The sequence below is a fragment of the Haliotis rufescens genome, unplaced genomic scaffold (genome assembly GCF_023055435.1).
Source record: "Haliotis rufescens isolate VD_foot unplaced genomic scaffold, xgHalRufe1.0.p SCAF_30, whole genome shotgun sequence".
Lineage (NCBI taxonomy): Eukaryota > Metazoa > Mollusca > Gastropoda > Lepetellida > Haliotidae > Haliotis > Haliotis rufescens.
This window is the reverse complement of record NW_025964002.1, coordinates 3,808,233-3,826,109: the sequence shown is the minus strand read 5'-3', so window position 1 is coordinate 3,826,109 and position 17,877 is coordinate 3,808,233. Positions and strand designations below refer to the sequence as shown.

At 43.9% G+C, this 17,877-nt stretch overlaps 2 protein-coding genes across 2 annotated transcripts; one reads left to right on the top strand and one right to left on the bottom strand.

The window, feature by feature from the left end:
• Positions 1-1,716: 1,716 nt before the first annotated feature.
• Positions 1,717-5,734, top strand: LOC124147261. Its single transcript, XM_046517925.2, has 2 exons — positions 1,717-1,808; positions 2,297-5,734. Exon 2 carries the CDS (start codon positions 2,306-2,308, stop codon positions 5,507-5,509), a length of 3,204 nt encoding a protein of 1,067 aa, XP_046373881.2. The 5' UTR covers positions 1,717-1,808; positions 2,297-2,305; the 3' UTR covers positions 5,510-5,734.
• A 146-nt stretch (positions 5,735-5,880) lies between these two features.
• LOC124147262 lies at positions 5,881-15,352 on the bottom strand. Its single transcript, XM_046517926.2, has 2 exons — positions 15,097-15,352; positions 5,881-11,327 (listed from the first exon to the last, which is right to left on the bottom strand). The coding sequence occupies exon 2, from the start codon at positions 11,316-11,318 to the stop codon at positions 8,139-8,141; it is 3,180 nt and encodes a 1,059-aa protein (XP_046373882.2). The 5' UTR covers positions 11,319-11,327; positions 15,097-15,352; the 3' UTR covers positions 5,881-8,138.
• Positions 15,353-17,877: the final 2,525 nt, after the last annotated feature.

Here is a 17,877-nt window from a genome sequence, read left to right as displayed (position 1 = left end):
CTTGCCACCAGCTTTTCAAATATATAAACAATACATAATCATATCACTGGGGCCCGTGAATAATCGAGTCTGTACCAGGTTAACCAATGGTTGATAGCATGAGCACGAATGGCACACATTCAGCCATTACAAACCACCCAGTCTTCGTGTTAGTCTCTGATGGAGATCAATTCATCGGCGTAATATTCACTGTACTGTTCATCGCAGCAAATACCCGAGGCGGAAAAACACTCACTCGCTAATCAAAACGTTTTTCTCCAAAAGCGGGGGCTGTGGGGTAGCCAAGTAGTTAGAACGTTCACCCCTAAGGCCAAAAGACCCGGGTTCGATTCCCTACATGGGAACAATGTGTGAAGCCCATTTCTAGTGTCACCCGTTGTGATATTGCGGAAATATTGATCAAAGCGGCGTAAAACCATAGTTTCTCACTCACTCTCTTATAGCCCCAATGAAGGATCATACTGCCCGCTGCTCGGTTCTGTAGGTATCGTCAACCAAGGTGCATCACACAACAGGAAACTTAAAGACAATACAGACACAACAATGAATTCCCCAAACTCCTTGTACTTGTACTTGTACTCCTTGTTACGGCTAACGAATATGGGGAACGCAGCTGGTATATTTCAAACAAGAAGGTAAGGGTGACATTGAGTTTAATGTCGCGTTCAACGTCTTTGCACGTTTTAGCGACGTATGCACGTGTGTCTGTGGCTGTCTGTACTAGTCCAATGTTACAGGGCTAGACCAAGGAGATACATGTACCATGATGTCGTTTAGTATGGATATTCCACTCAGACACAGCATACTGGTCCGAACCGACCTGTCCTTGTTTTATTCCCTTAATACCGAACACCAGGCAGGGTAACAACAAGTACATTTTTTTAACGTCGCGAACGACGCGGCCGGGAATCGAACCACCGACCTTCCTCTCTCTGGTACATCGGAGGCGGTCGTTTACCGAAATCGAGCCTCTACTTCAATAATGTGAATGTGATCTTTCCCAACATGAAATCGATTTTACTTATATGTGGCATGTGTGACAAGTTAAGTGAAGCCGACTCACAAGTGAGTCAGTAAGTGAAGATGATTTTACGCCGATTTGAACAGTATTTCAGTTATATAACGGCGTGTCAACGTGATGTGGCAGGAAAGCCCGAAGTGTTGTATATAATAAAGATTTTCCACTTGGGTGAAACCCACGGTGTAGGTATATATTTACGGTACTGACAAACCAAACAAAATATAATCTGGGCGAACTGGGTTCAGAACCTGGGTCTTCGGCGGGACGAGCGAATCATTTAACCACAAATAAAACCCACTGCGCTAAACATTTGGTATGAGTTACCAAGATGTAAACATAAATATTCAAGGGGTATTATTTTATGAGGATGATGAAATGAAATGTAAGAATAGCCCTGATTGAAATCTAAAATATTGATAAACGATGTTAAGCGTGGGTGATAGTTTGAAGGGGACAGCTATACACTCATTAGCAATGATTCATTAATCACGTTGCCTATCGCACGATAGCGAACTTTGGTTACATTTTAGCATAGAAATATGACTGACAAGCTCTCGCCGTCCAGTCGTCATGGACACCGAAGTCGTTGTTATAACGAAGGACCTTAACAAGCCTGTGACCGGACAATATAATGTCCATTAGACTTTGGCCTAGTTTCCCAAAGTGATAACAATACACGTAGCTGGTGACCTGGATTAAAGAGCTTACACCAGCTAGGTGTTATACGTGCTCACTCATACATTGCTTCAATATTCAACTCAGAATCTTTCCTCAGCTGGACGTCAAGGTAAATCACAGTGTCTGTAAACCTATATAGGGTGTAGTATGTGTGTTTTCGATAATGGTTTTGTCTTTACAAATCAAATATCATGTTACAAACACCCAATCATGGGTGTATCAAGCATATCATGGCACTTCGGAATGCTAAAATGGGGCGGTCGGGTAGCCTGGTTGTTTAACCGTTCTTGCCGAAGAGCCGGGTTCGATTCCCTACATGGGTACAATGTGTGAAGCCCATTTCTGGTGGTGATATTGCTGGAATATTGCTAAAAGCGGCGTAAAGCCATACTCACTCACTCAGAATGCTAATACGAACAGCTTTAATACATTGGAAACGTCACTAAAACGTGGCTGAGTTATAGACCTGATTAGGAAGCTTAAATTTGTCATCACATACCATTTGTGCTCGTTATTGGAGCAATATCATTAGGTAATATACAGATTCATATGTGTTCTATGCAGTTCATTTTGACACATGACGTGTTTGTATTTCAGTACAGAAATATGAGCGACAAGCCCGTGATTCCAGTCGTCGTAGGCGTAGATGTAGGAGGGACCAACACTGATGCCGTTGTCATAACGAAGGACGTCGACAAGCCCGTGGTCATTGCTGGTGTGAAGGAGCTTACCACCAGTGACGTGACTACCGGGGTGCAGAGAGCGGTCAGCAAGGTCCTGAGTGAAGCGTGCAGGTCTGGGACGTCTGTCGGTGTTGTCCAAGTCAACATAGGAACCACCCACTTCGTAAACGCTGCAGTACAGGGGAGGGATTTAGCGAAGGTGTCAGTTATCCGTCTCTGTGGTTCAGTGTCAGAAGCTCTTCCGCCATTTAGCGACTTTCCAAAGCATTTGAAGGATATCATTTGTCATACGACGCATCTTGTTGCTGGTGGGTACCGATTTGATGGAAGGGCGATTGATGATGTCAAAAGGGACGAGATTGAGAAGATTGTGAAAGCATCAGGAGACATAGGGTTTGTTGTTTGTGGGGTTTTCTCCCCCATTAGATATGATCAGGAACTTGAAGTGGAGAAAATCCTCAGGGAAATAACGCCAGATGCCAGCGTGACGCTATCACACGACATTGGTCATCTTGGGTTGCTTGAAAGAGAAAATGCTGCAATTCTGAACGAATGCCTCAAGCCACTTTGTCAACGAACAATCGATGGTTTCAGAGACGCCTTAGGAAATATTGGCCTGGACTGTCCTATCTACCTCACGCAGAATGACGGAACCATCATCAGTTCAGACAAGGCTAGACAATATCCGGTCTTTACATTCGCTTCCGGGCCTACCAACAGCATGCGAGGAGCAGCATTCCTGTCAGCGATAGAGGATGCAATAGTGGTTGACATCGGAGGTACAACGACCGATGTTGGTGTTTTGAAGAATGGCTTCCCACGAGAAGCATCAACTCAGGTCAAGATAGGTGGCGTCAGGACCAATTTCCGCATGCCCGATGTTCTAAGTATTGGTCTTGGAGGAGGTTCGTATGTAATTCCTCGAACAAACGAGTCAGATGGGATCTCAAGCATTGCCGTGGGACCATTGAGTGCTGGGTTCAACTTAAAGAACGAGGCACTGGTCTTCAGCAGCGAGGCTGGAGAGGAAGGGAGATCCATCACAACAACAGACATAGCTGTTGCTGCAGGTTTAGTTGAGCTTGGCAACAAGGACTTCATACAAGGCATTTCAGAAACTGTTGTAACGATGGCGCTGGACCGGATGCATGAAATGATTGAGGCATCTATTGACAAGGTTAAACTGAGTGATCAATCACTGCCTGTAATCCTCGTGGGAGGTGGCAGTATCCTTGTGGACCTGAAGCGAAATCTAACTGGTGCCTCTGAAGTCTTAATGCCGCAACATTATGGTGTCGCAAACGCTATTGGGGCTGCTCTTAGTCAGGTGTCAGGTAGTATTGATTACGTCGTCAGTATATTAGACATGATAGACAGGACAGCCATGGACAAATGTGTGGAGGAGGCTCTTGGCAGGGTAACAGAAGATCCTGATGGAAAGGAAAGCGAAATGGCAGAAGAGCTTGCAAGAAAACCATTCATCGTTAAGGCAAGAGATGAAGCCTTAGCCTCAGCTATAACAAGAGCTACAGCTGTAGCAGTTGAGGCAGGGGCTGATTCGTCCACTGTACACGTTGCAGAAAAACAAGATATGACGTTGTCCTACATGCCGGGTCAAGCGACAAGAATCAAGGTGAAGGTAGTTGGCGATCTCGCGGACCATGTGCAGAGAAATGTCAAGGTTGAAAAATGGCTTGCTCCTGAAGATGAAAATTTGGGATCTCTATCACTGAAAACTATGCATTCAAAACAAGAGGTGTCTGCTGGGGGAACTAAACTGTCCGGAAAGGATGATGGAAACGATGCAACCAAGGTTCCCATGGATCCCACAATTGACCCTGAAACTGGGGCGTGGAGTTTATCAGAATGGGACATCGAATGTATTGTTGTTGGAGCTGGTATTTTCGGATGTGGAGGCGGAGGAAATCCCCACCTTGGGAGGCTCCGCGCTTTAGAAGCTGTTCGGAGTGGGAAAGAAATTAAAATCATAACCCCAGAACGTCTGCTGATGAATGCAGATCCCGAAAACGATCTCGTTAGCATTGTCTGTTTTTATGGAGCGCCACTGATAATGTATGAACAGCTTGTGTCATCTAAAGAAACATCTGCAGCGCTGAGATGTATAGAGGATGTATTTAACATTGGCCGGTTCCAAAACGGGACACTAGACAACAAGTCAGGAGTCACGATTGAAGAGAAAGCTGGCATGCGGTTCATAAGTGATTACCAACAAACGGGCAGTCACAACTCAGGTTCCCCTTCAGTCAAAGGAAAACAAATCAAAGCTTTAATGGCTGTTGAAATTGGAGGAATGAATGCCATTGAACCATACCTAGTCGCTGCCGATCTTAATCTTCCCGTTGTGGATGCTGACACAATGGGGAGAGCATTCCCGAAGCTCAGCATGATGTGCCCGTACATGTATGGCCTTCCTGCATATCCTACAGCACTGGTGGACGACAGAAACCGTCGGGCTGTGATGCTAGAAGCTCCTACCGCAACTCTTGTTGAACATCACTTCCGGGATGTTGTGACCGAAATGGGATGTTCAGCTGGCTGTTCTTTCTCTCCTCTTGTCAAAGAGGATGTTCTGACGAAATGTGTCCAGCACACCATCAGTCGCGCTTGGAGACTGGGAAACGCCATCCTCCGTTCAAGAATAGAGAAGACGTCGCCCATTGAAGCAATTCTTAAAACAGAGACATCTATTCATGTCATGATTGGGAAGATCAGAGATGTTCAAAGGGAGACCAGAGGTGGCTACAACAAAGGTCGTGTCATCATCGAGGGGTTAGAGAAGTATTCTGGACAAAAGGTACTCATCAATTTCCAAAACGAGAATTTAGTAATAATACCTCTAGGTGAGAACAATGACGAAGGTGACGTCATTGCGTGCGTCCCTGACCTCATTGCTATCATTGACGCTGATACTGCTGAGCCAATCACAACGGAGGAGGTCCGGTACGGCATGAGGGTTTCCGTTATTGTGATAGCGTCTGCGGACATACTTAGAACTGACACTGCCTTGAAGTATGTCAGCCCGCAGGCTTTTCAGTATCCAGAGAGTGTCAAATTTCAACCATTTGGGCAAAGCAAAGTAACCGTTCCAATTCCACCAACTGAGTGAACATGTCACAGACGTTTGATACCCACAAGACTTTGATGGAGTTTCCTTCTTTGTTCCTATGCTAAATCAAAATGTTTGATTACATATGTACTGGTTCCATTTCCAACAGAAATTATCATTGATGCTAAGTATATGAAATTAAGAGCTTTGATTGATTTGTAACATTCGTCTGCTGAGACTCCAAGGTAGAACCTATTGAAATGAACCTATTAAATTCATTAATTCAAAACAATCGGGCTTTATCTTGTATCTTGAAACATTGTCAAAAAGTCAAAAAGGTGGTAATGAATGACTAACAGAAATTTTTAATCCTGACAAATGATAGATGCTACAGTTCTAACCAATTCCCTACGCTTGACATCAGTACGTGTCTCCAGATTCTAATTACACAGGAGCCATGGTTACTTGTAAGTGCTCCTTTAGGGTTTCTAAGATATCTCGGCCTCTGAGTGACCCATGAAGATCCGGGGTAGAATATATAGGTCTTCAGCAACCCATACTTGCCGTAAAAGGCGACTGTGCTTGTCGTAAGGGTCGACTAACGGGATCGGGTGGTCAGACTCGCTGACTTGGTTAATGCATGTTGACCACTTCAATATGTACCCATGAAATTCCTGTAAGTTATTGGGCGATTCAGATCGAAGTACCAGGTCATTAGTGAGGGAGTGAATATGGTTTTACGCCGCTTTTAGCAATATTCTATATTTGTGTTCCAAACATATTTCTTCAGTTACAGTCAGTTGAATTTCACAGTGGTCTAATTTGGATATAAACTTACTAAGCTTCATATATGTTACCTGTAGGTTCGACTATAAAAAAATTGAATTTGTGACGAAGTGTGCAACGTGAGGTTTAAAATGTGAAATGAAGTACCGTCAATCAACAGGCAGCATAGCTCTGCATTGAAAATACAGTAGGTGTATCTCTTAATTCTACCATGGTCAAATTAACACTAATCTTTGGGTAACATATGAAGCATAGATTATTGAGTGGAACCACAATTAGAATAAAGTAAACCACACAAGGTTTAGTTCCTCGTCAAATCACAATGATGGCGTCTCCTGCTGAAGGAATATTTAGGATGTCATACTTCACAGATAGAGAAGCACCAAAGTTAAATGTGTCCATGTATTTTTCTTCAAAACCTTTGGAAAACCATTTAAATTGAGTTTTATAAAGTCTTATGTACAAATGTATTGCTACAGTCACTATGTTTTTCTGTACCATTTACATACAATGTCAGTGACCTACATCCTCACAATCTGCATGTCGCCCTGTGTCATCCTGTGTCGGAGCTGTTTAAGGAGCGTCTGAATGCCCGCAGTAGAGAGACCAAGTGAGAGAGCATCCCAGTAATAGAGCGTCTGCTATAGAGAGTGTCTGAATGTCCGCAGTAGAGAGTCCAAGTGAGAGAGCATCCCAGTAATAGAGCGTCTGCGATAGAGAGCGTCTGAATGTCCGCAGTAGAGAGTCCAAGTGAGAGAGCATCCCAGTTATAGAGCGTCTGCGTTAGAGAGCGTCTGAATGTCCGCGGTAGAGACTCCAAGTGACAGAGCATCCCAGTAATAGACCGTCTGCGTTAGAGAGCGTCTGAATGTCCGCGGTAGAGAGTCCAAGTGAGAGAGCATCCCAGTTATAGAGCGTCTGTGTTAGAGAGCGTCTGAATGTCCGCGGTAGAGAGTCCAAGTGAGAGAGCATCCCAGTTATAGAGCGTCTGCGTTAGAGAGTGTCTGAATGTCCGCAGTAGAGAGTCCAAGTGAGAGAGCATCCCAGTAATAGAGCGTCTGCGTTAGAGAGAGTCTGAATGTCCGCGGTAGAGAGTCCAAGTGAGAGAGCATCCCAGTAATAGAGCATCTGCGTTAGAGAGAGTCTGAATGTCCGCGGTAGAGAGTCCAAGTGAGAGAGCATCCCAGTTATAGAGCGTCTGTGTTAGAGAGCGTCTGAATGTCCGCGGTAGAGAGTCCAAGTGAGAGAGCATCCCAGTTATAGAGCGTCTGCGTTAGAGAGTGTCTGAATGTCCGCAGTAGAGAGTCCAAGTGAGAGAGCATCCCAGTAATAGAGCGTCTGCGTTAGAGAGAGTCTGAATGTCCGCGGTAGAGAGTCCAAGTGAGAGAGCATCCCAGTAATAGAGCATCTGCGTTAGAGAGCGTCTGAATGTCCGCGGTAGAGAGTCCAAATGAGAGAGCATCCCAGTAATAGAGCATCGGCTATAGATAGCGTCTGAATGCCCGCAGTAGAGAGTCCAAGTGAGAGAGCATCCCAGTTATAGAGCGTCTGCGTTAGAGAGCGTCTGAATGTCCGCAGTAGAGAGTCCAAGTGAGAGAGCATCCCAGTAATAGAGCATTTGCGTTAGAGAGCGTCTGAATGCCCGCAGTAGAGAGTCCAAGTGAGAGAGCATCCCAGTCATAGAGCATCTGCTATAGAGAGCGTCTGAATGTCCGCAGTAGAGAGTCCAAGTGAGAGAGCATCCCAGTTATAGAGCGTCTGCGTTAGAGAGCGTCTGAATGTCCGCAGTAGAGAGTCCAAGTGAGAGAGCATCCCAGTAATAGAGCATCTGCGTTAGAGAGCATCTGAATGTCCGCAGTAGAGAGTCCAAGTGAGAGAGCATCCCAGTTATAGAGCGTCTGCGTTAAAGAGAGTCCCTTGGTGGTATTGGTTGAACAGGATACGCGTCTCCGATTGGTCTGAACTCAACGTTGTCATAATGGAAAGCTTTAGGGCCAACAAATCGCAAAGCCTGATCGGTTCGCAGTATATCTGGAGAGGCCAGTACAAGGACAGCGACTCGAATTCCATATTTCACCTCTTCTGTCGGAATAGGCTCAGCTGTGTCTGCATCAATGATGGTGATGAGATCTGGGACACATGCAACTGGCTTCCCAGCTTTCTTCTCGGCATCCAAGGGGAAAATAATCAAGTTTTCATTCTGAAATTCAACCAGTATGGTTTGTCCAGAAAAACTGTCAAGACCTTCAATGATAACCTTCCCTCTGTTGAATCCTCCACTTGTTTCCCTCTGCACGTCCCTGATTTTGCCAGTGATGATGTGGACAGATTTTTCTGTTTTCAAAATGGCCTCAATGGGGGACGTCTTTTCTATTCTGGCCTTTAGAACAGCATCTCCGACCTTCCACACGTGGCTGACGGAATATAGAACTGTCTTATCCATTAACACAGGTTTGGTGAGAGGATTGAATGAGAGTCCAGCAGAACATCCCATCCCAATAACTGTATCTCTGAAGTGATTTTCAAGATGTTTTGGTGAAGGTGTTTGCAGCATTACAGCTCGTGTGCCTCTGTCGTCTACTAAAGCTGCAGGATGAGCAGACACTCCATACATATATGGACAAAACATCTGCAACTCAGGAAATGCCCGTCCCATTCCATCAGAATCAACAACAGGCAGGCCCAGGTCAGCTGACACAAGAAGAGGTTCAATCGCATTCATTCCTCCGATCTCACCAGACATCAAAGCAATTATCCGTTTAGGTTTATCCATTGATACCCTGGTCTGGTAATTCTCTATATATACCATCCCATCTTTCGTCTTGATTTCAACTCCCTCTGTGTTCTGCAACATGCCATCCTTGTAGCCACCAATGGTGTACAGATCATCCAAACATCTCAACGCTCCAGTTGTTTCTTTTGAGGACACCAACTGCTCATACATAATCAATGGGGCCCCCATGAATGCTACTATAGCCACGAGATCATTGTCTGGATCTGCCTTTTCATACAGTTTCTCTGGGGAAATTATACGTATTTTCTTGCCTTTTCGTATATCCGCAAGAGCCCTGAGTCTGCCAATATGAGGATTTCCACCACCGCCACACCCAAATATGCCTGCACCAATCACAATTGCCTCTAAATCCCATTCCGAGAGAATCCACTCTCCAGTATGAGGGTCGATCTGAGGATCCACTGGGTGTTTTGTTGCATCTCCTGCCTCATTGCCAACTGCAAGTGTTTTCCCAGTTGAGGTCCCTGTTTGTTTTTCAAGTTTGCCACCAGACATTGATTCATCTTTTTTCAAAGGGCTTGGGATCCACTCTTTTGCATTTGCTGATTGTAAATTTTCCAAATTGCCAACAGCCTTTATCTTTATTCTCACTGCTTGACCTGGGATATAGGACAGAGTCATGTCCTCCTTCTGTGTAATTTCAACAGATGTTGGGTCAGCACCACAATCTACTGCTATTTGCTTAGCTTTACGTTCTGCACTTTCTAAAGCTGTGTCTCTGGCATTGACAAAAAATGGCTTTCGAGCTTGTTCTGCAGCGAGCTCGACTTTCTTTTCATCTTTATCATCCACTGCTGCCACAGCGGCTCCAACAGCTTGATCCATCCGTTCTTGATCCACCATATCCTGAAGACATACAATACTATCAGAACTGCCAGACACCTGACTCAGTGCAGCACCAATGGCATTGGCAACTCCTGAATACTCAGGGATAATGACTTCTGAGGCACCTTTAATTTCCTGATTCCTGTCAACCAGAACACTTCCACCACCAACAAGAAGGACGGGTAGTGTTTCCGCACTCAGCTTGACCACATCGATTGCATCTTCAATCATGATAACTATCTTTGCAAGCACTTTCTCAACCAATTCCTTTGATAAATGTTGAACATATTTTGCATCTCCAAGTTTCATCAATCCAGCTGCAACAGCAACATCAGACGTAGTTAAGCTTCGTCCAGAATCGGTGTCGCCGTTACTAAATATGAAAGCTTCATTCTTTAGGTTGAACCCTGCGCTGAGCGGTCCAATAGTAACTGAGGCGTCTGTGTTTTCTGTGACATAGGACCCACCACCAAGGCCAAAACTGAGAACATCTGGCATTCGAAAGTTTGTCCTGATCCCTCCAATCTTTACTTGGGTGGAAGCTTCTCTTGGAAACTTGTTCTTCAGAACGCCTACATCTGTGGTTGTGCCGCCAATATCAAGAACGATGGCATCCTTGACATCCGATAAGAAAGCTGCCCCTCGCATGCTGTTTGTGGGTCCTGATGCAAAGGTGTACACTGGATACAACACAGCTTCATCAGAGCTGATGATGGTGCCATCGTTCTGTGTGAAATACATTGGACAGGACAGACCAACACTTGATAGTGCAGTTTGAAAACCTTCAACTGTTTTCTTGCAAAGTGGTTTCAGACATTCGTTTAGTATTGCAGCATTCTCTCTTTCCAGTAATCCAAAATGTCCAATCATGTGCGACAGTGTAACTGTTGCTTCAGGATACTTGCTTGCGATTAACTGTAAAACAGCATCTTCTTGGTCGGTTTTGACAGGAGAGAATATTCCTGACACAACAATGTTTCTTATCTTCTTTTCCTTTATTTGACAAAGGGTATCAGTTATTTGTTTCTCATCAACAGGGTCAATTTCCCTGCCATCAAACCTGTACCCACCATCAACAAGGTGAACGCTGCCATATATGGTTTCTTTGAGATCCAAGGGAAAATCGCTGAAAGGTGGCAGATCGTGTGACGCAGTTCCACAAAGACGTATCACAGAGACCCGTGCAAGTCCTCTACCCTGTACAACAGCATTTACGAAGTGCGTGGTTCCAATGTTGACCTGCACCACAGCTACCCTATGTCCATTGTCTGTGGCCTGTTGGAGAACGGCATGAATGGCAGTTCGGACACCGGTAGTGACATCCGCTGACGTCAGCTCCTTCACTGCGGCAATCACTGTGGATTTTATCTTGCCTTTGGTGAGAACAACTGCATCGGTGTTGGTTCCACCCACGTCGACACCGACCACGACGGGAATCACTGAACAGTCTTTGCCAGCGGACATCTTACTGACCTGAAAAAATAATTTAGGTTTAGAATGTTTGATACTCTCATGTTTTTAACAAACGTACTTATTGCTCTCTCGTATCATATATCTACATTACTTTTTCAAGAAGTGTGAAATATGCAAACTAGCACTTTGCGGTTCCCTTTTGAGAAGACTAATTCACTTAACACACATAATTGTGTTTCTTAATCCATTATTAAATTCGTTCCTGTATCATCAAGTCATCTAAGGCGTCGGTTGCATCTCTCGGACATACCAGGATCCGCAGATCGTTGGTTCGAATCCCGTACTCTGATTACTGTGATATTTTTTTGTCAACAACATCCCCGCAACAAAGTGGTACCAGTATGACTTAATTTATCAAGCAACAGACATTACTTAGTCGAAAACTCACTTTCGTGACCAACTGAAGATAATTATCAATGAGTGACTCTGCCCAGAGAATACCCAAACATGTTGGACTGTTTTCTGAGTCTACGAAGGTCATTGGTGTTGTTAACATTCGCCGCTCATGTCGCATTCTTAATGTCATAGGGACACAGTTGGCCCAGACACAACAATTCTTCGTGCAGACATACCAGAGACTAGGATTGTGGGTTCGAATCCTGGTTTGCCCTTATTATATTTCTAATTCTGTCAGTACCATACCCAGTGGGTTGTACTCTTTATTACTATGGTTGTTATAAATATTATTATTTTCATTATCATTATTATTATTCCCGTAAAGATTCCGGGTTAGAATTGGTCTTCAGAAACCTATGCTTGTGGTAAGAAGCAACTATCTTTGTCGTAAGAGGCTAATGGGATCGGGTGGTCAGGTTCGCTGACTTGATTAATGCATGTCATCGTATCCCAATTACGTAGATCGACGAGCATGATGTCAATCATTGGATTGTCTGGTCCAGACTAGATGATTTACAGACCACCATCACATAGCTGAATGTTGCTGAGTGCGGCGTTAAAAAATGTCAAACACCCAATATTGTTGTTGTTGCTGTTGCTGATATTCTTCTTGTTATTATGTAAGATTACAATTAAAAATGCAGCGAAAAGGGTTTGCGTGATCCTGGCACAGGCAAACTGGTGAGGCTCATCATCAGCTGAGGGCCCTTGCCCCCTCTTCACGCAGCCCAGACAGCAAATGGGTCTTCTCCCGGAATGAGCTGCCTAGCCGAATCCAAGCAGAACGTTTCAGAGAATCTATAGACTCCCCAACACTGCAGCCTTCTGCATTACCCAGAATGCCAGTAGGGTGGTATTCCTGGTAGCAAACCCGGTTACTCTCCCAGTGTCAGTCAACAGATTGGGTGGTACCAAATCTAAGGCGAGAACAGTGTGGAGTCGGACAACTTGGTTCTTGGATGAAAGCGTGACATTTCGAAAACGAGGTCTGCATAGTTGCTATGTTTTTCCTGAATCTTGTCAATCACATTAGTGTCAAAAGGGACAGAAAATTGAATGATACAAATGATTTCATTGGATTTATAAAAAAGTACAAGATCTGGTTTGTTGTTCTGGATATGTCTGAGACTGTATACGGGCCTTTTCCAAAGAATTTGTGTTTATCTTTTTCCATGACGCCCTCTACATATTCTGAGTCGTACCATGGATAGACCCAACAGAAGTTCCTGTCACATTGAATAAGATTTAATGCAAAGTTGTTGTTTTTTTACAAAATCTGAAACAATTTCGGTTTGCAACAGATAAAAGAATCCTGTAAGTCTTCAAATGGTTTAATTTGCCATACTGACTTCAGAAAATTTCATAAAAAAACATGAACATGCCAAAATGTCATTTACAAATCAATAGCGTGTGTGTCCAGCTCTGGTTGAGATGCAAGCAACACATTATCGTCTCATGGAATGGACCAGGCGTCGCACAAAGTCCTGTGGGATATCTGTCCATATCTACTGGACCATGTTTCGCAGTGTCTGTGGAACACGTGGTTGCCGTCGAAGGCGCCGATCCATCTCTTCCCACATGTGCTCGATTGGTAAGAGATTAGGGGAGCGGGCCGACCAGGGGATGACATTCACGTTGTTTTGTTGAAGAGAATCCTGCACAAGTCGAGCAATATGAGGCCGGGCGTTGTTATGTTGAAAGGTAATGCCTGGCCATGATGACGCAAAAGCGGTAGAACAACAGGGCCGATGATCTCGTCGCGGTAGCGCTGTCCATTGAGATTTCCCTCTACCACTATCAAACGGGTCCTCTGTCTTGCTGTAATCCCACCCCATACCATAACGCTGCCGCCCCCGAACCGATCTTCTTCCATGACACAATGATTGACGTAACGTTCACCTCGACGTCGGTACACTTGAACCCGTCCATCGCTGTGACTGAGGTGAAAACGAGACTCGTCAGTGTATGCTTCTTGCAGTCACTGTTGCTGGCTTGAAACGATTCCGTAGGTGTGTTGTTCGAATCCAGTTGTCTTGTCGATTATTGGTAACGCGTGGCCTGTCTCTGACTGCATTCGTCTGTTGCCAACGTTGCCATAAACACCAAATGGTGTTTCTGTGGACGTTAAATTGTCTTGCAACATCACGTTGACTCGATCCTGCTTCAAGCATACCAATGACTCGCAGATGCTCATTTTCGGACAGGCGTCTCATTTCGTAATGTTGAATAATTGCGTAATTTTGTTGTTTTTCTGAGCGGTTGTTGTCAGCACGATGCTAAACAATGCATACGGAATCCCGTTAACGCACGTGTTTTTTATACCCATTCTTGGGTAGTAAAATGCATGGGGCTTGCATAAAAGTCAACTTTTGCATGGAATGCATGCTTTTCTGTAGCAAATGGGTTTTGTGACTCGATTCCATACATGTACTGCAATATAGAAAACCAAACTTTACTTGTTTGAAAAATACACTAAAATATTGGTGTCACGGGAACTTTTGTGGTTGAGTATATAATCGAGCCACTCCATCATATCGCTTTAGATACTGTGTTTGTTGTTATCATCATCATTATCATTATTATTATAAGTAGTAGTAGTGTTAGTAGTAGTAGTGTACACATTTTTACGTTGTAGCGCTATCGCCAGTTAAACTTCCACATCGTTAGACTGTCTAATTAAACTATTGTATCTCGATGAACTTTTTACTGATTTTATTTCTGCTGTGCAGTTCGTGTATTGCAGTGTCTGTGAGTTGTTGCAACATCAGATAGATTACAGTTAGTTATCAACACAATATGTGTTTACAGTGATTTCCATGATTAGATCAACAATGGCCACTTTTGCCTGACTTCTAATCAATAGCTTTGTCAATTAAGGAGATAGCTTTTTCAATAAACTTCTAAAATGACTGCAATATTTAGGCATTTTTTAAATTGTCTCAGTGGATCAGCCAATTTGTTTCACGCAACAGTCAGCCTGACTACCCGACCCAGGAAGTCGCCCTTATCTACCCTAGCTGCAAACTTGGGGCCTTGTGCTGGTCCGCTGTCATGTGTACATGTAGGTTACCGCCCATCACGAGCGTTAAGGTCTTGAGCTCCCGTTATCCAATCCTCGATTAAACGAAGCTGTGGATCACTCAACCGGAACGTTGATTTTTCTCCGGTTTTCACGAACTCGTTCAGATCCCATTTTATGGAAGGTATCGACTTGACTGCCTCTGTCAGTGTTACTTCTGTTAGACTCGGCCTATTCGTTGGTTTACGTTTATATATACCCAACCACCAAGCATACCAATATCCCGCAGTCAAATCGCTATATTTCAACACGTTCACAGGTGCTCGTACCCCTGTACTGTGGAACAGCACTTACCTGTATAACCTGTGATCACACTGTCTCCAAGGCAGCTTTAGGTCCACCAGGATTGCCGGGTTAGCTCCGACACTGTTGTCTGCCAGTCACGCGTCACAAAGGTCAATCAACCAGCTGACGCTGTAGCTCGGACCTTGAAGCTATATCATACGTACAGTCCCTGCGGTTAGGCCATACGAATCACGTGAAGACTGGCCTAGATTTATACACCCGCTTGAGTCGTGTCATCTGCATTGAACCAACGTTACCCGGGGGCTGTTTCTAACATCAATGAGTCTATTATGAAACTTGGCGGTTGGGACTGTTTTAAAATACGCCCCGGACTTTTCCGTACGCCCCTGGGGGTTATATAGTAGGACCGCTCAATAGCTCCCAGATTTATTTCTCACATTATGCAAAAGCGTGCACAAAGCCTCACAGTAGGTTGAACGTGCAATGTCAGACAAAATAATTTTATGACAATGCATTGTGAACTTACAGATATCCAATTTGAAGGATAGATAGACGTGGTTATGCATAGTTTTTTTATTGTGCAGACACTGGTTATGCAAAGTTTGTTTCTCTAAAACACCTTATTCAATGAGTGTCAGTATTGTTTGGGAAACATGCCAATGTACTGCAAGTGCTTTAACCGGAATGCACTGGAGGTATGAAACGAACTGCAATACGTAATGCAATCAACAAAACATTGCATGTTTTATTTTTTTCTGTCCTAATATATAGAGGTTATCACGCGAGTGTGTTTGGGGATGGTAAATATCCTGCATTAGGAATAAACATTGTATTTAGCGAGCCTTGGCGAGCTAAATACATAGTGTTTATTCCTAATATAGGATATTTACCATCCACAAACACACAAGCGTGATAACCTCTTTATCATATGATGTCATTCTTTAATTCTGTGCTTTAAAATCGCTTTCCCTCTCTCACAAACATTACCGAAACAGCGAGTTTCCTGGAATGCGCGCATTACTATTACTGAAATCTGTTTCTTATACAGTGGCGAAGCAACATATGCGCAATACAACACTTGTTTTTAATTGCCTTTCGCGGCAATCCATCGGTTCCGCTAGAGTAACTGCCCTTTGTCAATGGGAAGCTACTCTAACCCTAGTCTATGCGACGTCACGGCCACGGTCAGACGTTGTTGACAGTCGGTCTGTCCTGTAATAACGTTAAGAAGTGCAATCAGATGTATACACAGCGACAAAACGAAACAAGGTAACAATTCAAACATATTTCGGCCAAATCCAACTATTTTGTTTTGTTGAGAAGGTTTCAAACCGCAGAGGTCTACAAGCACACATACGGCTACTGATCCGACTAGGCCTTGTGCCCTCGCAAAATTGTTTCGAAATTTATAGATATCTCCAAAGTTGGCAAATGCCTTAGCCACGTCACAGTTAGACACTGATTTTCAGTATATTAGAATGTTCTTTTGGTAATGATAGCAATTATCCCTGTAGTTTATCCAGATTCCCGATGGTTAATTCTGCCATGTTTGTTTATAAACAGTGAAAGTAGTCCTACTTGACCTTTGATATTTGCATCTCTATCAGCCTATGACCCCAACGAAAATTGTTTTTATCCGTTGGCTTTATACTGCCGAGAAACCTACCCATTATATGATAAAAGGTTAGTTTGGGCATGTGTAGCACGGACTCACATACCGATTCATCCACTGTGAAGTTTCCGCCATGAAACTCTCTTGCCACTGTGAATGATTTTGGTTAAGGGATTTTGGTTGAAAGCCACCGAGCATAATTTACATTATTGCTGTCACAAAATACCGTTACGGTTGTCACCGTGGATCTATTTTACCCATGTCATGGTCCAGTGCCGCTATGTTACCCGACTTTATTTCCGGCACATTTCGGTAATCTCCGGGTGAGGTGAGGTGAAATTGGGTTTAACGTCGCGTCCAAGATTATTGCACTTATATAGCGACGTGCATGTACGTGTATGTGTTTGTGTGGCTGCTTTTACTAGTCCGGACTGATGCCGATTTATAGTGCTAGCTCACTGAGATACCATGCCGCAGTTTAATATGAATACCCCACTCAGACACAGTATACTGACTCCGGTAACAACAAGTACCATCTTTTAACGTCTTTTGGTATGACGCGGTCGGGGATCGAACCCCCCGCCTTCCGCTCTCCGATCGGACGCTCTACCACTAGACCACAGAGGCGGTCCGGTAATCTCCGGTGGTCACTCTCTTACAGCGTGTGATCATTTGGTGTTAGAGAATCAGTGGCTCAACTATATCTCTCTCTTGTAATCTAATGACACACTCAAACCATGTAATGACTGGATTATTTTGTCTCTCATATGGTCGCTATAATATTCTGAAAATGTCCTTGTATTTATAATTTGCAAACATTAGGGGAATTTATATCTACATTCAGGTATCTCTCATGTATTTATCGTCAATTCTGCCTTATCAATAAGTGTACATAGCTTGTTGTGCTTGTTTTTTACTTGTATCATATGTCCCCGTGTTGTTGCATGTGTACACTTGACTTGGCTTTGCATGTGTTTGTGACAGTTACCACTGGTGGGACAGAATATGCTTAGGTTTTCCTGAAAACCTGGTATCAATACTATCTTATTATGATTCATCAATACAGTTCTGTCTGGAAGTTATGCTGCCCCTGGTTATAATGCCAGTTTTTTTCAAGAACGAATTTCTCAGTACAACATTCCCTGGTTATAATGCCAACCTCGTTATAATGCCACCCTTGTTATAATGCCACCCAGGTTATAATACCACCCTGGTTA

Excerpts from the sequence above, each read along its gene's own strand:
- LOC124147261 (XM_046517925.2), top strand. The coding sequence starts at position 2,306 with ATGAGCGACAAGCCCGTGATTCCAGTCGTCGTAGGCGTAGATGTAGGA.
- LOC124147262 (XM_046517926.2), bottom strand. The coding sequence starts at position 11,318 with ATGTCCGCTGGCAAAGACTGTTCAGTGATTCCCGTCGTGGTCGGTGTC.